The sequence below is a fragment of the Pagrus pagrus genome, assembly GCF_965226575.1.
Source record: "Pagrus pagrus genome assembly, chromosome: 9".
NCBI lineage: Eukaryota > Metazoa > Chordata > Actinopteri > Spariformes > Sparidae > Pagrus > Pagrus pagrus.
In genome coordinates this window covers 6,240,193-6,255,231 of record NC_140193.1, presented here as the reverse complement: position 1 = coordinate 6,255,231, position 15,039 = coordinate 6,240,193, and the positions used below count along the sequence as shown (strand labels likewise).

The window sequence follows — 15,039 nt, the reverse complement described above, 5'->3', positions numbered from 1 at the left end:
CAGGAAATCTTCCAGCCGTGTTGTCATTATGACTCGCAGTAATAGACATCAAAGGCATGTTGAAAAGAGAGAAACAGACATGTGACAAGTTCAAGGTATGTTAATAGTATGATAAGTGCAGATTACCTGTGTTGCAAAAACTGTCACTCGAAAAGCGCAAATGTTCTACCTTCATTAAGTGCAATTTAGTCTTTACCTTGTCAGGTTTTACCATCAATAAACAGACCATTTCCTTATTCTGAGGTGACGGGGTGTTTGTGTGGCCACCCACGTTTTTTGGAAAGTTTCCCATTTTCAAGTGTTTGAAAACTCCCAAACTCTGCATAATCTCTTATCTTTCACAGTCATAGAAACACACCTTTCGGCTACTTTGTTGCCATCTTTGTCATGGAACAATAAGACTCTGATTGGAGTCTTCTGGTGATACATTTTGGGTTGGGTTTTTGCATCTTGTGTAGTTTAAAGAACAGAAAGAGATGAGGTGAAAGAGCATATGACAGCTTTTTATCTCTTAAGAAAGTGTTTCTTGGTACTGAAATCCTAATGCAATGAACCAATGAGTCCATAAGAGAGAATAATTTATGTTTAAGGCTAATCATTACCTTTCACAAGACAGAGTTCATGACCCTGGGGTTTATTAACCAAATCCATGCTATAAACTGTTTTAGTTTACAGACTGACTAGTGGCTTTCATCACTGAATTTGTCGGACCACAGAAACTTGGCTTGTGGCTAATTTGATGTTACTTCTGATCTCCTTGTGATGGTGACTGTCTTGCATAGCATTGCCTCAAAAATATATAAAAAATGACTTATTTTGCCATAGAAATGTGTCAATCTTCTATGATTCTATGATTACATCACGCCACAGTAATTTACATTTACTATTATCCTGCTACAACCAGCATCCTAGAATTTCATCACTGAACTGAGGATAGAAAAACATTCTTAAGTATTGTAGTGGAAAATGCATTTTCTTTCTTTTTTCCTGAAGGAAATGTTCTTTATAAATAAGAGTCAGACATCAGCTAAAGACAATCATATTCCCTTAGCCATATTTGCCCAAAAGGAAGCTGCTTTTCATATGACTACACACAATATTTTTCTTTCATTGAACCTTTCAACAGGGCAAGAAGTGCAAAAATAGCTTGGCCTTGTGAAAAATAAGTGAGCTCACAGCCACTTATTACATTTAACAACTGAAGGCTGTATTGTAGACATTTTTACATTCTTGCAAGATTTTATTATATTTTCCACCTTTCTACTTTATTTCTTTGGTGCTCACTCTCCCTCTTTGTTAGACCAAACAAACATAATCTTGCAGACAGGGGTCAGCAGGAACATCAGTGACCCCAGGCAATGACCGAGACTGCCGGATAAAGTTGTCAAGCTTGTGTCAAGACATTTATGCAGCTCAACATAAGCACCTGGAACCTATAGCGGGCTGGCAGCAAGCTGTGCACAAATGAAATAAGTTCCTTTCTATCAGCACGTGAGGTTACAAGCACAAAATGCTTCCTTTTATTTTAAACCCCTGGTACTATTAGAGAGACACTTGCACAAACCTCCTGTTCCTTTTTTCACTAAGCTCCCGTTAGCAGATGTCAAGGGTCTCTGTCAACTGATCACACTGGCTGTATGGAAAACCAGTCTGAACAAGAAAGACAGGGACTGGATTACTGTGTAACCACAGAACACTGAAAACAGGGGGTCTTAACTGAATTGAACAATAAATGGCACCATGTAGAGCAGAGACAATGCATGCAGGGACACTAGGTTTAGGGCGCATCTAAACTAGAGGAAGAAAATAAGCTGAAAAAGTAAGTAAAGGCTTGAATTTTTACACTTTCTTGATATAAATGTCCAGAAAAAACCTTTCACTTAATCAAGTGGATTTAATTTCTTTAGTTTACTTTTTGTCGTTCCACCATTATCCTCAAAAATAATACAATTAGCACAATAACATACGGTACTGTTGTTAGATTATCTTAAAACATAGCAAACATCACAAAAGCAGCTTGACTCAGTTATTGGTTGCATTATTGCAGTGTAATTGGACTAATTTAATCCATAAGGATGAATTCCTTATATTTCAAACATTCACCCAAAACTATCATACAGTTATTTTTGTTGAAAACTGAAATCAGCAAATCACATGACCACATCCTGAGCTCTCACTGTAGTATCAATCAGTGTTCAGTTTTTTAAATCTAGATCTGCAGTTTTCTTATTATCATGTTTTAACAAAGAGAACGAGTCAAGGGGAACAAATTGCCCTTCTCTGTAAAACACTGAAGGCATCAGTATTGTACGCTGAAAGGCAAGGCTGCCGTAATTCTAAGGTATCAGTCAGCAGGAGAGATCGCTTTTCAGTGCAGTGACAAAAGGAGAAGGAGGAGGAAGGAGGAGTCAGAAGAGGAAATATTGCCAGGGCAGCCAATGCAGAGCCCACCTCCTCCTGCTTTCCCCCTTTACTCTTTTGAATGGGGCACTCCTCCTCACTTTTCCTCTCTGCTTCTGGAGTGTGTGTGAAGACAGAGCTGGAAAGTGTGTGTGAGGAGTGTAGTGGCTGTGTGGACATGTCATAGTTCACTCTGGGAGCCTGATAAAGCAGGTGGACGTGGTCAAGACTGGACATTATATCCAAGATGAGGACCCAGTTTGGAGTTATACTTTTGTTGGCCCTGTGGGTGGTCCACTCTGATGCTTGGTTCTGGTCCTGGACTGGTACTACAACTTTGGCCCCAACAGTGGACAATGAGGGATCTGGCAGTCCAGCAGGTAGTGGAGAACCACCATCAGAGAATATTGCAAGAGCTGGACTGGAGATAATTGATGAGGGACCTGGCATCCAAAAGGTTGTGCAGACTTTGCATGAGACCACTCAGGCTCCTCGACTGACCACTACAACACAACCAGAAAATGAACATGCTTCAGAAAAGGGAGCAGCTGGGATTTCATCACGCAAACATAAACCTGGTAATGCCACATTTTCATTAAAGGGTACGGGTTCTGAAAGTTCTGATCATTTAAGGTTTACAGAAAATGTATCAGGATCTGGATCTGGGCTTGAGTCTGAATTGACTTCAGACACTGGTTCAGGTCTTTGGTTTGGCTCTGGATCTGGATCTGGATCTGAATCTGGATTTGGAACAGGATCTGAAACTAGCTGGGGAATTGAGGAAAACCAACAAGGAGAAGTCATGCCCACTGATCTTAGGGGGTTAGAAAGCGGAGACAGTGTAGTATCCCAAACAAATGAGCTAAAATTGAAGTTTCATAACAGCACCGTAACCACTCAAAAAGAAACAGATGACGGTTATTATCTTGGTAGCACAAAAAACCCCAATAACACCAAAGAAAATACACAACTTAACAGTAGCTCTAGTTCAAATGCTAATGCTTTTAATTTGACAAAGTATACTCATGAAAACTCCACCCCAGGAGATTTACTAACCCCAATTGTAGGCAACAACTCTGTAACCAAGGACAACCAAGTGGTGGAAGTTAATCAGTTACCAGCTACTGAATCAACAGCTAAGCAGGAAACTTTGCCTAGCCAAAAGTTATGGACTACACAAATTCCGTTTGCTATCAAGACACTTCCTACAACCCAAACACCAACTACTACCCCAAAAATGTTATTTACCCCATTTCAAACAGCTAACAAAAAATCAGACACTACCTCAATACCCACAGCTGCCCAAACTCAACTGCCCAGTCAAGCATCAGCAACAAGCCAGAAAGTGGTGACCACCCAAGTTGGTCACTTTTTAGATGCAACTCAAACATTAGTAAATGAGCATGAGCCTACCCAAGCAACATTAATTAGCCAGGCAGCTGTAGGTAACTTAGATGTTGGCACATCTTCACTAAAGGATATGGGTTTTGGAGGATCTGATCATTTAAAGTTTACAGAAAATGTGTCAGGGTCTGGATCTGGGCTTGAGTCTAAATTAGCATCAGACACTGGGTCAGGTCTTTGGTCTGGCTCTGGATCTGGGTCTGGTTCTGAATCTGGATTTGAAAAAGGACCTGAAACTAGCTTGGGATCTGCAGAAAACCAAGAAGGAAAAGTCATGCCCCCTGATCTTAGGGGGTTAGATAGTGGAGAGAGTGTAATTTCTCAAACAAGTGAGCTAAAATTTAAGTTTAAAAACAGCACCTGGATCGCTCATAACAAAACAGATGAGGGTCATAAACTTGGCAGCACAAAATCAGAGCAAAATCTTGATTTTTCAATCAAAACCCCAAACAACACCAGAAGAAATAAAAAACTTAACAGTAGCTCCAGTTGGATTACTAATGATTTTAATTTGACAAAGTATGCTGACGAAAGGTCAATCACTGGAGATGTACTGGCCCAATTTGTAGGCAACAACTCTGTAGACACTATCCAGGTAACTAAAGACAGCCGAGTGGAAGTTACTCAGTTACCAACTGCTGAATCAACAGCTAAGCAGCAAGCTTTACATAATGAAGTGTTATTGACTACACAAGCTTCGTTTGCTATTCAGACACTTGCTACAACACAAACACCAACTAGTACAACAAAAATATTAATTAGCCAACTGCAGACAGCTGGCAAGAAACCAGACACTACCCCAATACCCACAGCGGCCCAATCTCAAGTTCCCAGTCAAGCATCAGTAACGAGCCAGAAAGTGTCGACCACCCAAGTTGGTCATATTATAGAGGCTACTCAAACATCAGTAAATGAGCATGAGCCTACCCACGCAACCTTAATTAGCCAGACAGCTGTGGGTAGGTTAGACTTTGGCACATCTTTACTAAAGGGTGGGGATTCTGGAAAGTCTGATCCTTTAAGGTTTACAAAGAATGAATTGGGATTTGGATCTGGGCTTGAGTCTGAATTTGCCTCCGACAGTGGGTCAGGTCCTTGGTCTGGGTCTGGATCTGGGTCTGAATCTCAATTTGGAACAGAACCTGAAATTAGCTGGGGATCTGAGGAAACCCAACAAAGAGAAATCATTCCCACTAATCTTAGTTTAGCGGAAGCTACTCCGGTACCAGCTGATGAATCAACAGCTACGCAAGAAACTTTACCTAACCAAATGTTATGGATGACACAAACTTCATTTGCTAGTCAGACACTTTCTACAACCCAAACACCAACTACTACCCCCAAAATGTTATTTACTCCATTTCAAACAGCTAGCGAGAAACCAGATACTACCTCAATACTGACCGCTGCCCAAATTCAAGTGCCCAGTCAAGAATCAACAATAAGCCAGAAAGTAGTGACCAACCAAGTTGCTCACTACTTAGATGCTACTCAACCATCAGTAACTGAGCACGAGCCTACCCAAGCAACCTTAATTAGCCAGACAGCTGTAAGTAACTTAAATGTTGGCACATCTTTACTAAAAGGTAGGGATTCTGGAGAATATGATCGTTTAAGGTTTAAAGGGAATGTGTCAGGACTTGGATCTGAGCTTGAGTCTGAAACGGCACCAGACACTTTGTCAGGTGCTTGGTCTGGATCTCGATTCAGATCTGAATCTGGATTTGGACCAGAACCTGAAACAAGCTGGGGATCTCAGAAAAACCAACAAGGAAAAGTCATACAGACTGACGGATTAGATAGTGGAGACAGTGTAGTTTCACCAAAAAATGAGCTAAAATTTTATTTTCAAAACGAAACCTGGATCACTAGTAACAAAACAGATGAGGACCGTTATCTTGATAGCAAAAAATCAGAGCAAAATCTTGATATTTCTCTCAAAACCCTTAATATCACCAGAGGAAATACAAATGTTTACAGTAGCTCTAGTTGGGATTCTAATGACTTTAATTTGACCAAGTATTCTCATGAAAATGTCACCCAAGGAGATTCAATTACCCCAAATGTAGGCAACAACTCTGTAACTAAGGGCAACCAAGTAGAGGAAGTTATTAAGTTACCAGCTAGTGAATCAACAGCTAAGCAGGACACCTTACTCAGCCAAATATTATGGACTACACAAGTTCCATTTGCTAGCCAGACACTTTCTACAACCCAAACACCAACTACAACCACAAAAATGTTATTTACCCCATTTCAAACTAGCCAGAAACCAGATACCACCTCAATACCCACAGCTGCCCAATTTCAACTGCCCAGTCAAGCTTCAACAATTAGCCAGAAAGTGGTGACCAGCCAAACTGCTCACTACTTAGGTGTTAGTCAAACATCAGTAAGTGAGCATGAGCCTATCCAAGCAACCTTAATTAGCCAGACAGATGTCGTTAGGCTAGATGTTGGCACATCATTAGAAAAGGGAACTGATTCTGGAGAATCTGACCATTTAAGATTTACAGAAAATGTGTCAGGATCTGGATCGGGACTTGAGTCTGAATTGGCCACAGACAGTGGGTCAGTTCCTTGGTCTGGCTCTGGATCTGGGTCTGAATCTCGATTGGGAAGAGAACCTGAAAATAACTGGGGAACTGAGGAAACCCAACAAGGAGAAATCATGCCCACTAATCTTAGTTTAGTGGAAGCTACTCAATTACCAGTTAGTGAATCAACAGTTAAGCAGGAAGCTTTACCTAACCAAGTGTTATGGACTACACAAGCTTCATTTGCTAGCCAGACACAACCACCAACCCAAACACCAACCACTACCCCGAAAATGTTTTATACCCCACTTCAAACAGCTAGTGAGAAACCAGAAACAACCTCAATGCCCACAGCTGTCATCTCTCAACGGCCCAGTCAAGCATCAGTAACAAGCCAGAAAGTGGTGGCCAGCCAAATTAGTCACATCTTAGATGCTACTCAAACATCAGTCATTGAGCATGAGTCTGCACAAGCAACCTCAATTAGCCAGACAGCTGTAGATAACTTAGATGTTGGCACATCTTTACTAAAAGGTAGGGATTCTGTAGAATATGGTCCTTTAAGGTTTACAGGGAATGTGTCAGGACTTGGATCTGGGCTTGAGTCTGAATTGGCCACAGACAGTGAGTCCGGTACTTGGTCTGGCTCTGGCTCTGGGTCTGAATCTCGATTTGGAACAGAACCTGAAGTTAGCTGGGGATCTGAGGAAAACCAAAAAGGAGAAATAATTCCCACTATTCTGAGTTTAATGCAGGCTGCTGAGTTACCAGCTAGGGAATCAACAGCTAAGCAGGAAGCTTTACCTAACCACATGTTATGGACTACACAAGCTTCATTTGCTAGCCACACACTATCTGCAACCCTGACACCAACTACTACCCCAAAAATTTTATTTACCCCATTTCAAACAGCTAGCGAGAAACCAGACACCACCTCAATACCCACAGCTGCACAATCTCAACTGCCCAGTCAAGCATCAATGTCTAGCGAGAAAGCGGTGACCAGCCAACTTGGTCACTTCTTAGATGGCACTCAAATGTCAGTAAGTGAGCAGGAGCCTACCAAAGCAACATTAATTAGCCAGGCAGATGTCGGTAGGTTAGATGTTGGCACATCATTAGGAAAGGGAACTGATTCTGGAGAATCTGATCATTTAAGGTTTAAAGGAAATGTATCAGGATCTGGATCTGGACTTGAGTCTGAATTGGCCTCAGACAGTGGCTCTGTTCCTTGGTCTGGCTCTGGCTCTGGCTCTGGCTCTGGATCTGGGTCTGAATCTGTATTTGGAACAGAACCTGGAAATAGCTGGGGATCTGAGGAAACCCAACAAAGAGAAATCATGCCCACTAATCTTAGTTTAGTGGAAGCTACTCAGTTACCAGTTAGTGAATCAACAGCTAAGCAGGAAACTTTACCTAACCAAATGTTATGGACTACACCAGCTTCATTTGCTAGCCAGACACTATCTACAACCCAAACACCAACTACTACCCCAAAAATGTTATTTACTCCACTTCAAACAGCTAGTGAGAAACCAGAAGCAACCTCAATACCCACAGCTGCCAGCTCTCAACGGCCCAGTCAAGCATTGGTAACAAGCCATAAAGTGGTTGCCAGCCAAATTAGTCACATCATAGATGCTACTCAAACATCAGTCACTGAGCATGAGTCTGCACAATCAACCTCAATTAGCCAGACAGCTGTAGGAAGGTTAGATATTGTCATATCTTCACCAAAATTTGCATTAGACACTGGGTCAGGTCCTTGGTCTGGCTCTGGATTCAGGTCTGAATCTGGATTTGGACCAGAACCTGAAACTAGCTGGGGATCTGAGGAAAATCAACAAGGCGAAGTCATGCCCACTGATCATAGGGATTTAGATAGTGGAGACGATGTACTATTACAGGGAAATGAGCTAAAATTGAAGTTTGAAAGCAGCACTTTGATCAGTCATAGTGAAACAGAAGAGGACCATAATCTTGAAAGCAGGAAACTGGTGCAAAATCTTGATTTTTCTTTCAAAACCCCCCCAAAAGACATAGAATTTAGAAAACGTAATGGTAGCTCTGGTTGGAATGCTAAGGACTTAAATTTGGCAAAGTATTCACATGAAAACTCCACCACAGGAAATTTACTAACCCCAGTTGTAGGCAACAACTCTGTAGACACTATCCAGATAACGAAGGACAACCTAGTAGTAGCGGTTACTCAGTTACCAGAGAGGGAATCAACAGCTAAGCAGGAATCTTTACCTAACCAAGTGTTCCAGACTACACAAGCTTCATTTACCATTCAGACAAATGCTACAACCCAAACAACAACTACTACCACAAAAATGTTTTTTACCACACCTCAAAAAGGTAGTGAGAAACCAGAAACTACCTCAATACCGACAACTGCCCAATCTCAAGTTCCCAGCCAAGTATCAGTAACAAGTCAAACAGTGGTGACCAGCCAGGTTGGACACTCCATAGGTGCTACTCCAAAATCAGTAACTGAGCATAAGCCTACCCAAGCAACCTTAATTAGCCAGACAGACGTAGATAGGTTAGATGTTGGCACATCTATAGTAATGGGAACAGATTCTAGAGAATCTGATCATTTAAGGTTTACAGGGAATGTATCTGGACTTGGATCTGGGCTTGAGTCTGAATTGGCATCAGAAGCTAGGTCAGGGCTTTGGTCTGGCTCTGGATCTGTATTTGGAAAAGGACCTGAAACTAGCTGGGGATATGAGGAAAGTCAACAAGGAAAAGTCATGCCTACTGATCTTCGTTTAGTGGAAGCTACTCAGTTACCAGTGAGTGAATCAACAGTTAGGCAGGATGCTTCACCTAACCAGGTGTTACAGACTACACAGGGTTTATTTGCTAGCCAGACACTTTCTACAACCCAACCACCAACTACTACCCCAAAAATGTTATTTTCCCCACTTCAAACAGCTGGCGAGAAACCAGAAACGACCTCAGTACCCACAGCTGCCCAATCTCAAGTTCCCAGCCATGCATCAACAACAACCCAGAAATTAGTGACCTGTCAAGTTTTAGGTGCTACTGAAAATGAGCCTACTGAAGTAACCTTCATTAGCCAGACAGATGTAGGTAAGTGGGTGCCAACTGAAAGCCACACAGAAGTCGCTGGATCAGCACTGGTCGTAGAATCCCCTCAGTGCTTGTTGGTAGATACTGATCTCCCTTTCTGCTCCTCCATGGTTGGGGAAAAGATTGTTGTCCCCAACTACCTGAACCAGAGCACTTTGGCGGAAGTCCAGGAACTCCTAAACGATTGGGCATGGCTATTGAAGTCACGTTGCCACCATAGTTTGGAATGGTTTTTCTGCCTTCTCTTGGTACCAAAGTGTGGCTCTATGGTCCCACTGCCGGTGTTGCCTTGCCGGAGTTTCTGCGAAGTCTTGCGGGACAGTTGCTGGACACTTCTGGACGAGGGACAACTCCCTGTGGAGTGCCACATTCTGCCAGACGAGGAGGATGATGGGTATCAGTGCTTGTCAGTTAGTAACCAGAAAGGTAACCACTGGTTCAATTTAATCCTTGTTTGTGGATTGATTTTGAACCAGTTTTCAATATCCCTACTCCCCAGTTTGTCTGGTGTTACCCCCACTACCCAATACCCACCTAAAAAATGGACCTATATCCCTGTCAACACAGTCAAAGGCATTAACAATGCATTGGTTCCCACAGCAAAACAATATCAAAGAAAAATAAGCATGCTTCAGCTTTGCTCATCCTATTGTTAAGGAAAGTTCTGGCTACAGTCTAACAAGCATGGTGCCAGCACTCCTTACAGTGTCGCATGTATGTGTGTCCCTTATCCTTTGAATTGCATGTGCCTACTACTTGAAGGTCATTATAACACACACACACACACAAACACATACAGACACACACACACACACACACACACACACACACACACACACACACACACACACACACAGTTCAGTGGGTTTGTAGTTCATTATATGAACAGCTGATGTCTATTTCCTCTATATACGTTCTGTTTATCCCATCCTGCCATTCAGTCATTGCATGAACAGACATGTAGACTATAGTATTGAATGGTGTCAAGCAAATTTCAAGCATGACATGCCACAAAAAATGTGAATGAAAGAACATTGCAAAGTTGAAGGTTATGGGATAATCTGAAACATAGCCATACAAAAAAGTATTTTCTGTTTCCAGTACTTTTCAAAATAACATAATTATTTATAAGAAATCAAGTACTAATTTAATAGTATTTTCATTCTGCCAAAGGCAAGGTTGTTTTGATGCTTCTTATATTAGATCTAGACTGAAATTGCCTTAGCAGTGACGCATCTTCTTAAACAATTTGTGCATGAAATACTGTACATAATTTGGCATGTAGAATTGCATGTCTCTTTTGACAGTGAGTTGCTTGCAGGCAGCTTGGTGTGCATTTGTCTGTCCATGAATGGACGTTTAAGGTTGTCATGCATGGGAAGCAGTCATGTTTGCATCAATGGTTTGCAGTGGGAAGTACTTATGACAGCTGGAAAATTACTGTCCAGAGGTAACGGGTAAAATTTTAAGGTAAAAAAGAAAAGAGTCAAAGAACTTGTTTCCATCTCATCTGGAGTGATGTGCATAATCTAGGTTGTTTTAGTTTATTTAGTTTAGAGTATTGAGAACTCTTAGATCTCATGTGCTTATAATTACTGTGTCAAAAATACATTTAGATTCAGTGAATATGACATGTCACATACCAGATGAGTTAATTTGTTGTTTGAAGTGGATATTTCAACCAGCAGTGCTAAAGCTTAAAAGTGATATGTGCCTTTGAGTGTCTGCTCCATAAGTAGCCAGTACAGTATGTGTCCCTGGTGACCTAAATAACCTAAAAAAAGATGGAGAAAATGATTCACATGTTTATTGATACTAGTGGGTGCTGATTCATGTGAGAACATCCTGTATGTGTTCGGTGTCAAACAATCAAACATAATACATTCTATTTTTGTGAGCAAGCCTAAGCCTTTATACTGGGCCGCTGTCCTGCCCTGCACTCTCAGGACATATCACTGGGAATTCTGACTGTGTCTTTTTACAGCGTTGTTATCTTTCTGACAGCTTGCTTCACTGACAGACATGAGTGGACAAGATGTCTTTGTGATTAAGTGATGCATCCGGGATGTGCATTTGTTTGAATTGTTTTAACTTTGTTTATGCTGGTGTGCAAGGCAAGAGTGCAAGAGTTTCTACATTAAGTTAAGGTTATATGTTGTGTGCTGGTGTTCGAGTTTCCATGCCTTACTGCAAAGATTTCACGCTTCAGTTGTTTAATGCATGTGTAAAGTAAGGTGTAAAGAGTTTTAACTGCTCCATATTTGTGTTCGGGAAGAGATCAAGATATATGTAATGGCTTCTGGACTTAACAGTCCTGAAATGGCAAATAGACCTCAGGCAAATGAAAAAGTATGCTCTTGTTACCATCTTTACACCCTGAGGATATCTTTTATAGATTCTCCAGAACCTGGTTTATCACCAAGACATGTTGAAATAGCCTCAGGGTGTCAATGAAGTGCTTTCAGTCAGTCTCAGTCTTCATGGATAGACAGAAAACCACCAGTCACTCACTCATTCACACAGCAATCTTAAAAATCTACCAATGGACGCTGCTTATTACGCTTATAGTTAAGATAAAACCCTGAGGCTGAATTGACTTGATGTAACAAATGACCTTACTATTGAGTTAATGCTGACCCTATGAGCTCTATTTTCCCCCAAATCCTGAAGATGACCAGTAAACATCAGAGTCAATTAAATGTTTGCTATGAGCGTTCAAACCTCACGTGCATATTGTAAACAAATTGCCTTGTGTGCCTTTGCCAATGACTGCAGCAGCAAGTGGCCATAATGATAATTATTTTAAGAGGTTGGTGGGTTTTGGCTCACAGATGAATGAGGTCGAATATAAAACCACATCTAAAAAGATGGTGTGTTACAAAGCTCTATAAATTCATGCCCTGGAGTCAAATTTGCTTAATTTCCCAGTTTATTAGCCCAGTAACTTTATCTTGGGCTGTTTTCTACTGCAGCTACCCGGTAAGAACTCCTTTGACCTCTCAAATTTCCCTTCTATGCAGTGTCTGGGAAGTTTCACTATCTGCAGCTCTGTTGGCTCAAAGTGTGGGAGGAGGGCACTCATATTTGGGCCTTAATACCTTCCCACTCCTACATCATTTAACTATGACCTGTCACTCAAGAATGTGTCCTGATATACTTTCCTTTTAGTTGGTATTTGGGATGGACTTAAAGGGGAAAGAAACACAATGAATCAGTTTATGCACTAAGATATGTAGCCTAAATACAGATTAGTGTGGGAAGATTGCAGAGATATCAGGATGTGCATGGAAACTTTGTTAAAAAAAAAAAAAATGAGTCAGATGTGATCCTTTTACCACGGGAGGGCTACCCCTGTGGTAAGACAGGATTGTTAGGGCACAATAGCCCTTTTAATGATGTTTTTCCATGGTTACCAGTCTCCTGCTTGAAAGATGAGCAGTCATTCATATCAGGGTTTAGAGGTCAACTGCAATTTATTTTGGTTGGTGCTTAACCGTAAAACTATATCCTGTATGAGAGACTCCATTAGTATCTGTCAGTTTATTTGAAACAAATGAAATCCTGCCCCTGAGGGTCTCTGTGGTGGTCCAAAAACATGAAAAGGACGTCTTCCTGGTAGATATACACTGTCGTTTTGTTGGTACCTGAATGTCTGTGTACATGTAGCCTGTATTTTGTGGCTTGTACACCCTTTTGGTGGTCTGACACTGATTTGTAGCACCATGGTTCCACTGAGCCGAGATTGATATTGTATCTCATGACAGGAAGGCCCAGAGCTGGCTCCGGTTCGTCAGCGTGCTGCTTGCCAGGGAATCATTTTGAGTTGGCTCTCAGGGGGGTTCCAATTATGGGCACAGCGTAGTCCGACTTCTTTGCTGCCAGGAAATCATTGCCCCCTCCGGCTTGTGTTGCACTAGCACAAAACGAGAACTGATGAGGCACTGTTGCAAAACACAGAACTGAAGCACAGGGATGTCTCGAGCTGGATGAGAGCCCAGTTGTGACACTGTTAGAGAGTTTTAAGCACTTGAACCCTAAAGGTTAAAATATTTCCTTACATTTTCATGGAACGAGACCTTATTTTAGAAGCTATTTATAGTCTTTCTATAGCTATTGTATCTACATTCCTTAATCCTTAATTCCTTAATCCTCACGCTGGACTTTTATTGCACCTTGCTGCAGTTGTGTGTGACATATCACACCACATGTCCTTAAATATTCAAGAAAACAAAGGGGTTGTATGTTTATGGCTTCACTATTGCATAAAATGAAGCATTTTAGATGTTTTGCATCAAGGAAAAAGGGGTTTGTTTATACCCTGCATGTGGCCTCAAACATTTGTCTCTTACAGGTAGAGAACTTGAACAGTATCATATTACTTCTTCCCCAAAGAGTAGAGTGCACAGCTTGCGGTAGACCATCTTCCTTTTTGTGGTTGGGGAATTACAGCCCAGCCTTCAAGGCAAGCCAACATGAAATCTCCTTCCTGGACTCTGATGTGGTTTTTGGTTTAATATCTGTTTCCGAGCATTCTGCATCACCAGGTTAAAAATGCTAGAAAATTTGCCAAGAGGCTCACAGAATATCTTTTGCAGAAAGATGTTGATGTATATCTTGTTTTTTAAAACATCCTGTGTGCTTTTTCATCTGTCAGTTTAGTGACAGTGAGTATTTATCTATGTACGTATATGCCTCTATAGATGTGATGTTGATTTGTTTCATGCAGTATGGAAGTTAGGTAAAGTAATGATGGTACCATATCTCCTTGCATGAGATAAAAATAACTAGAATGGCACTAAGTAGAGTGCATACCTCCGCCAAGATCCAACAGTCCCCTTAAATTTGATTTAAGCCTAATCTAGTATCGAATAAAACAAATAATAAAAGATGCTAGATTTGGATTTTTACTTTAATCTTCATCAGTGTACTCACTCAGCCATTCATACCTTTATTTCCTGAGAAATTAGCAAAAATGTTGGCAGAAAACACCCTATCTCGCACTAAAGAAAGTGAGAAACAATCTCCTGGATCTGTACCAAAAGTTAATTAGATCTATTCTGGGCCGAGAGCCATCCTCCATCCAAAGTGTGGAAATCTGCTCAGTAGTTTTTGTGTAAACCTGCTGACAAACCAACCAACCAACCAACAATCGGACACCAGCAAAAACATAACCTCCTTGGCCGAGGTAATTAATTGTTGTTGTTGATTGTGTTTGGTTCACTTGGATGTATCAGAATTCACAATTTCTTTCGCAACAAAATGGGAATTTAAAGGGAAAATCCCTCTTGTAATATCAACAAATCTTGAGCAGTATTTTCTTTTGCCGGATAAAATTGATTTCAACAGTACTTGACACAGATTTAATAATATAAGCATAACGAATGACTTTCTCGAACCCTGTAACGAGGCAGACAGACATGAAACTACAAGATCAAACAAAGATCAGATAAGCATGAACAAACACAAGTACCATATCATGACCAAATTGTATTAACTACGCATTTAAATCAGTCGGCTGACAGGGACTCCAGACATAGTTTATACTAAGATAATAATTCAGAGACGACCTCTTGACACTCTGAACACACGTCAAACC

General features: G+C 41.1%; 1 protein-coding gene across 4 annotated transcripts in view; it reads left to right on the top strand.

The window, feature by feature from the left end:
• Positions 1 to 15,039, top strand: part of col18a1a (collagen type XVIII alpha 1 chain a) — an 85,424-nt gene that overhangs the window by 38,228 nt on the left and 32,157 nt on the right. For 2 of the 4 annotated variants that reach the window (XM_084361306.1, XM_084361305.1), the window contains exon 1: positions 2,541 to 2,978. The exons of the other annotated variants lie outside the window; for them this stretch is intronic. In XM_084361306.1, the coding sequence (XP_084217432.1) occupies positions 2,648 to 2,978 (331 nt within the window). In that variant the 5' untranslated portion in view covers positions 2,541 to 2,647. Of the gene's footprint in view, positions 1 to 2,540; positions 2,979 to 15,039 lie in introns of those variants that run through there. 4 annotated transcript variants of the gene reach the window in all.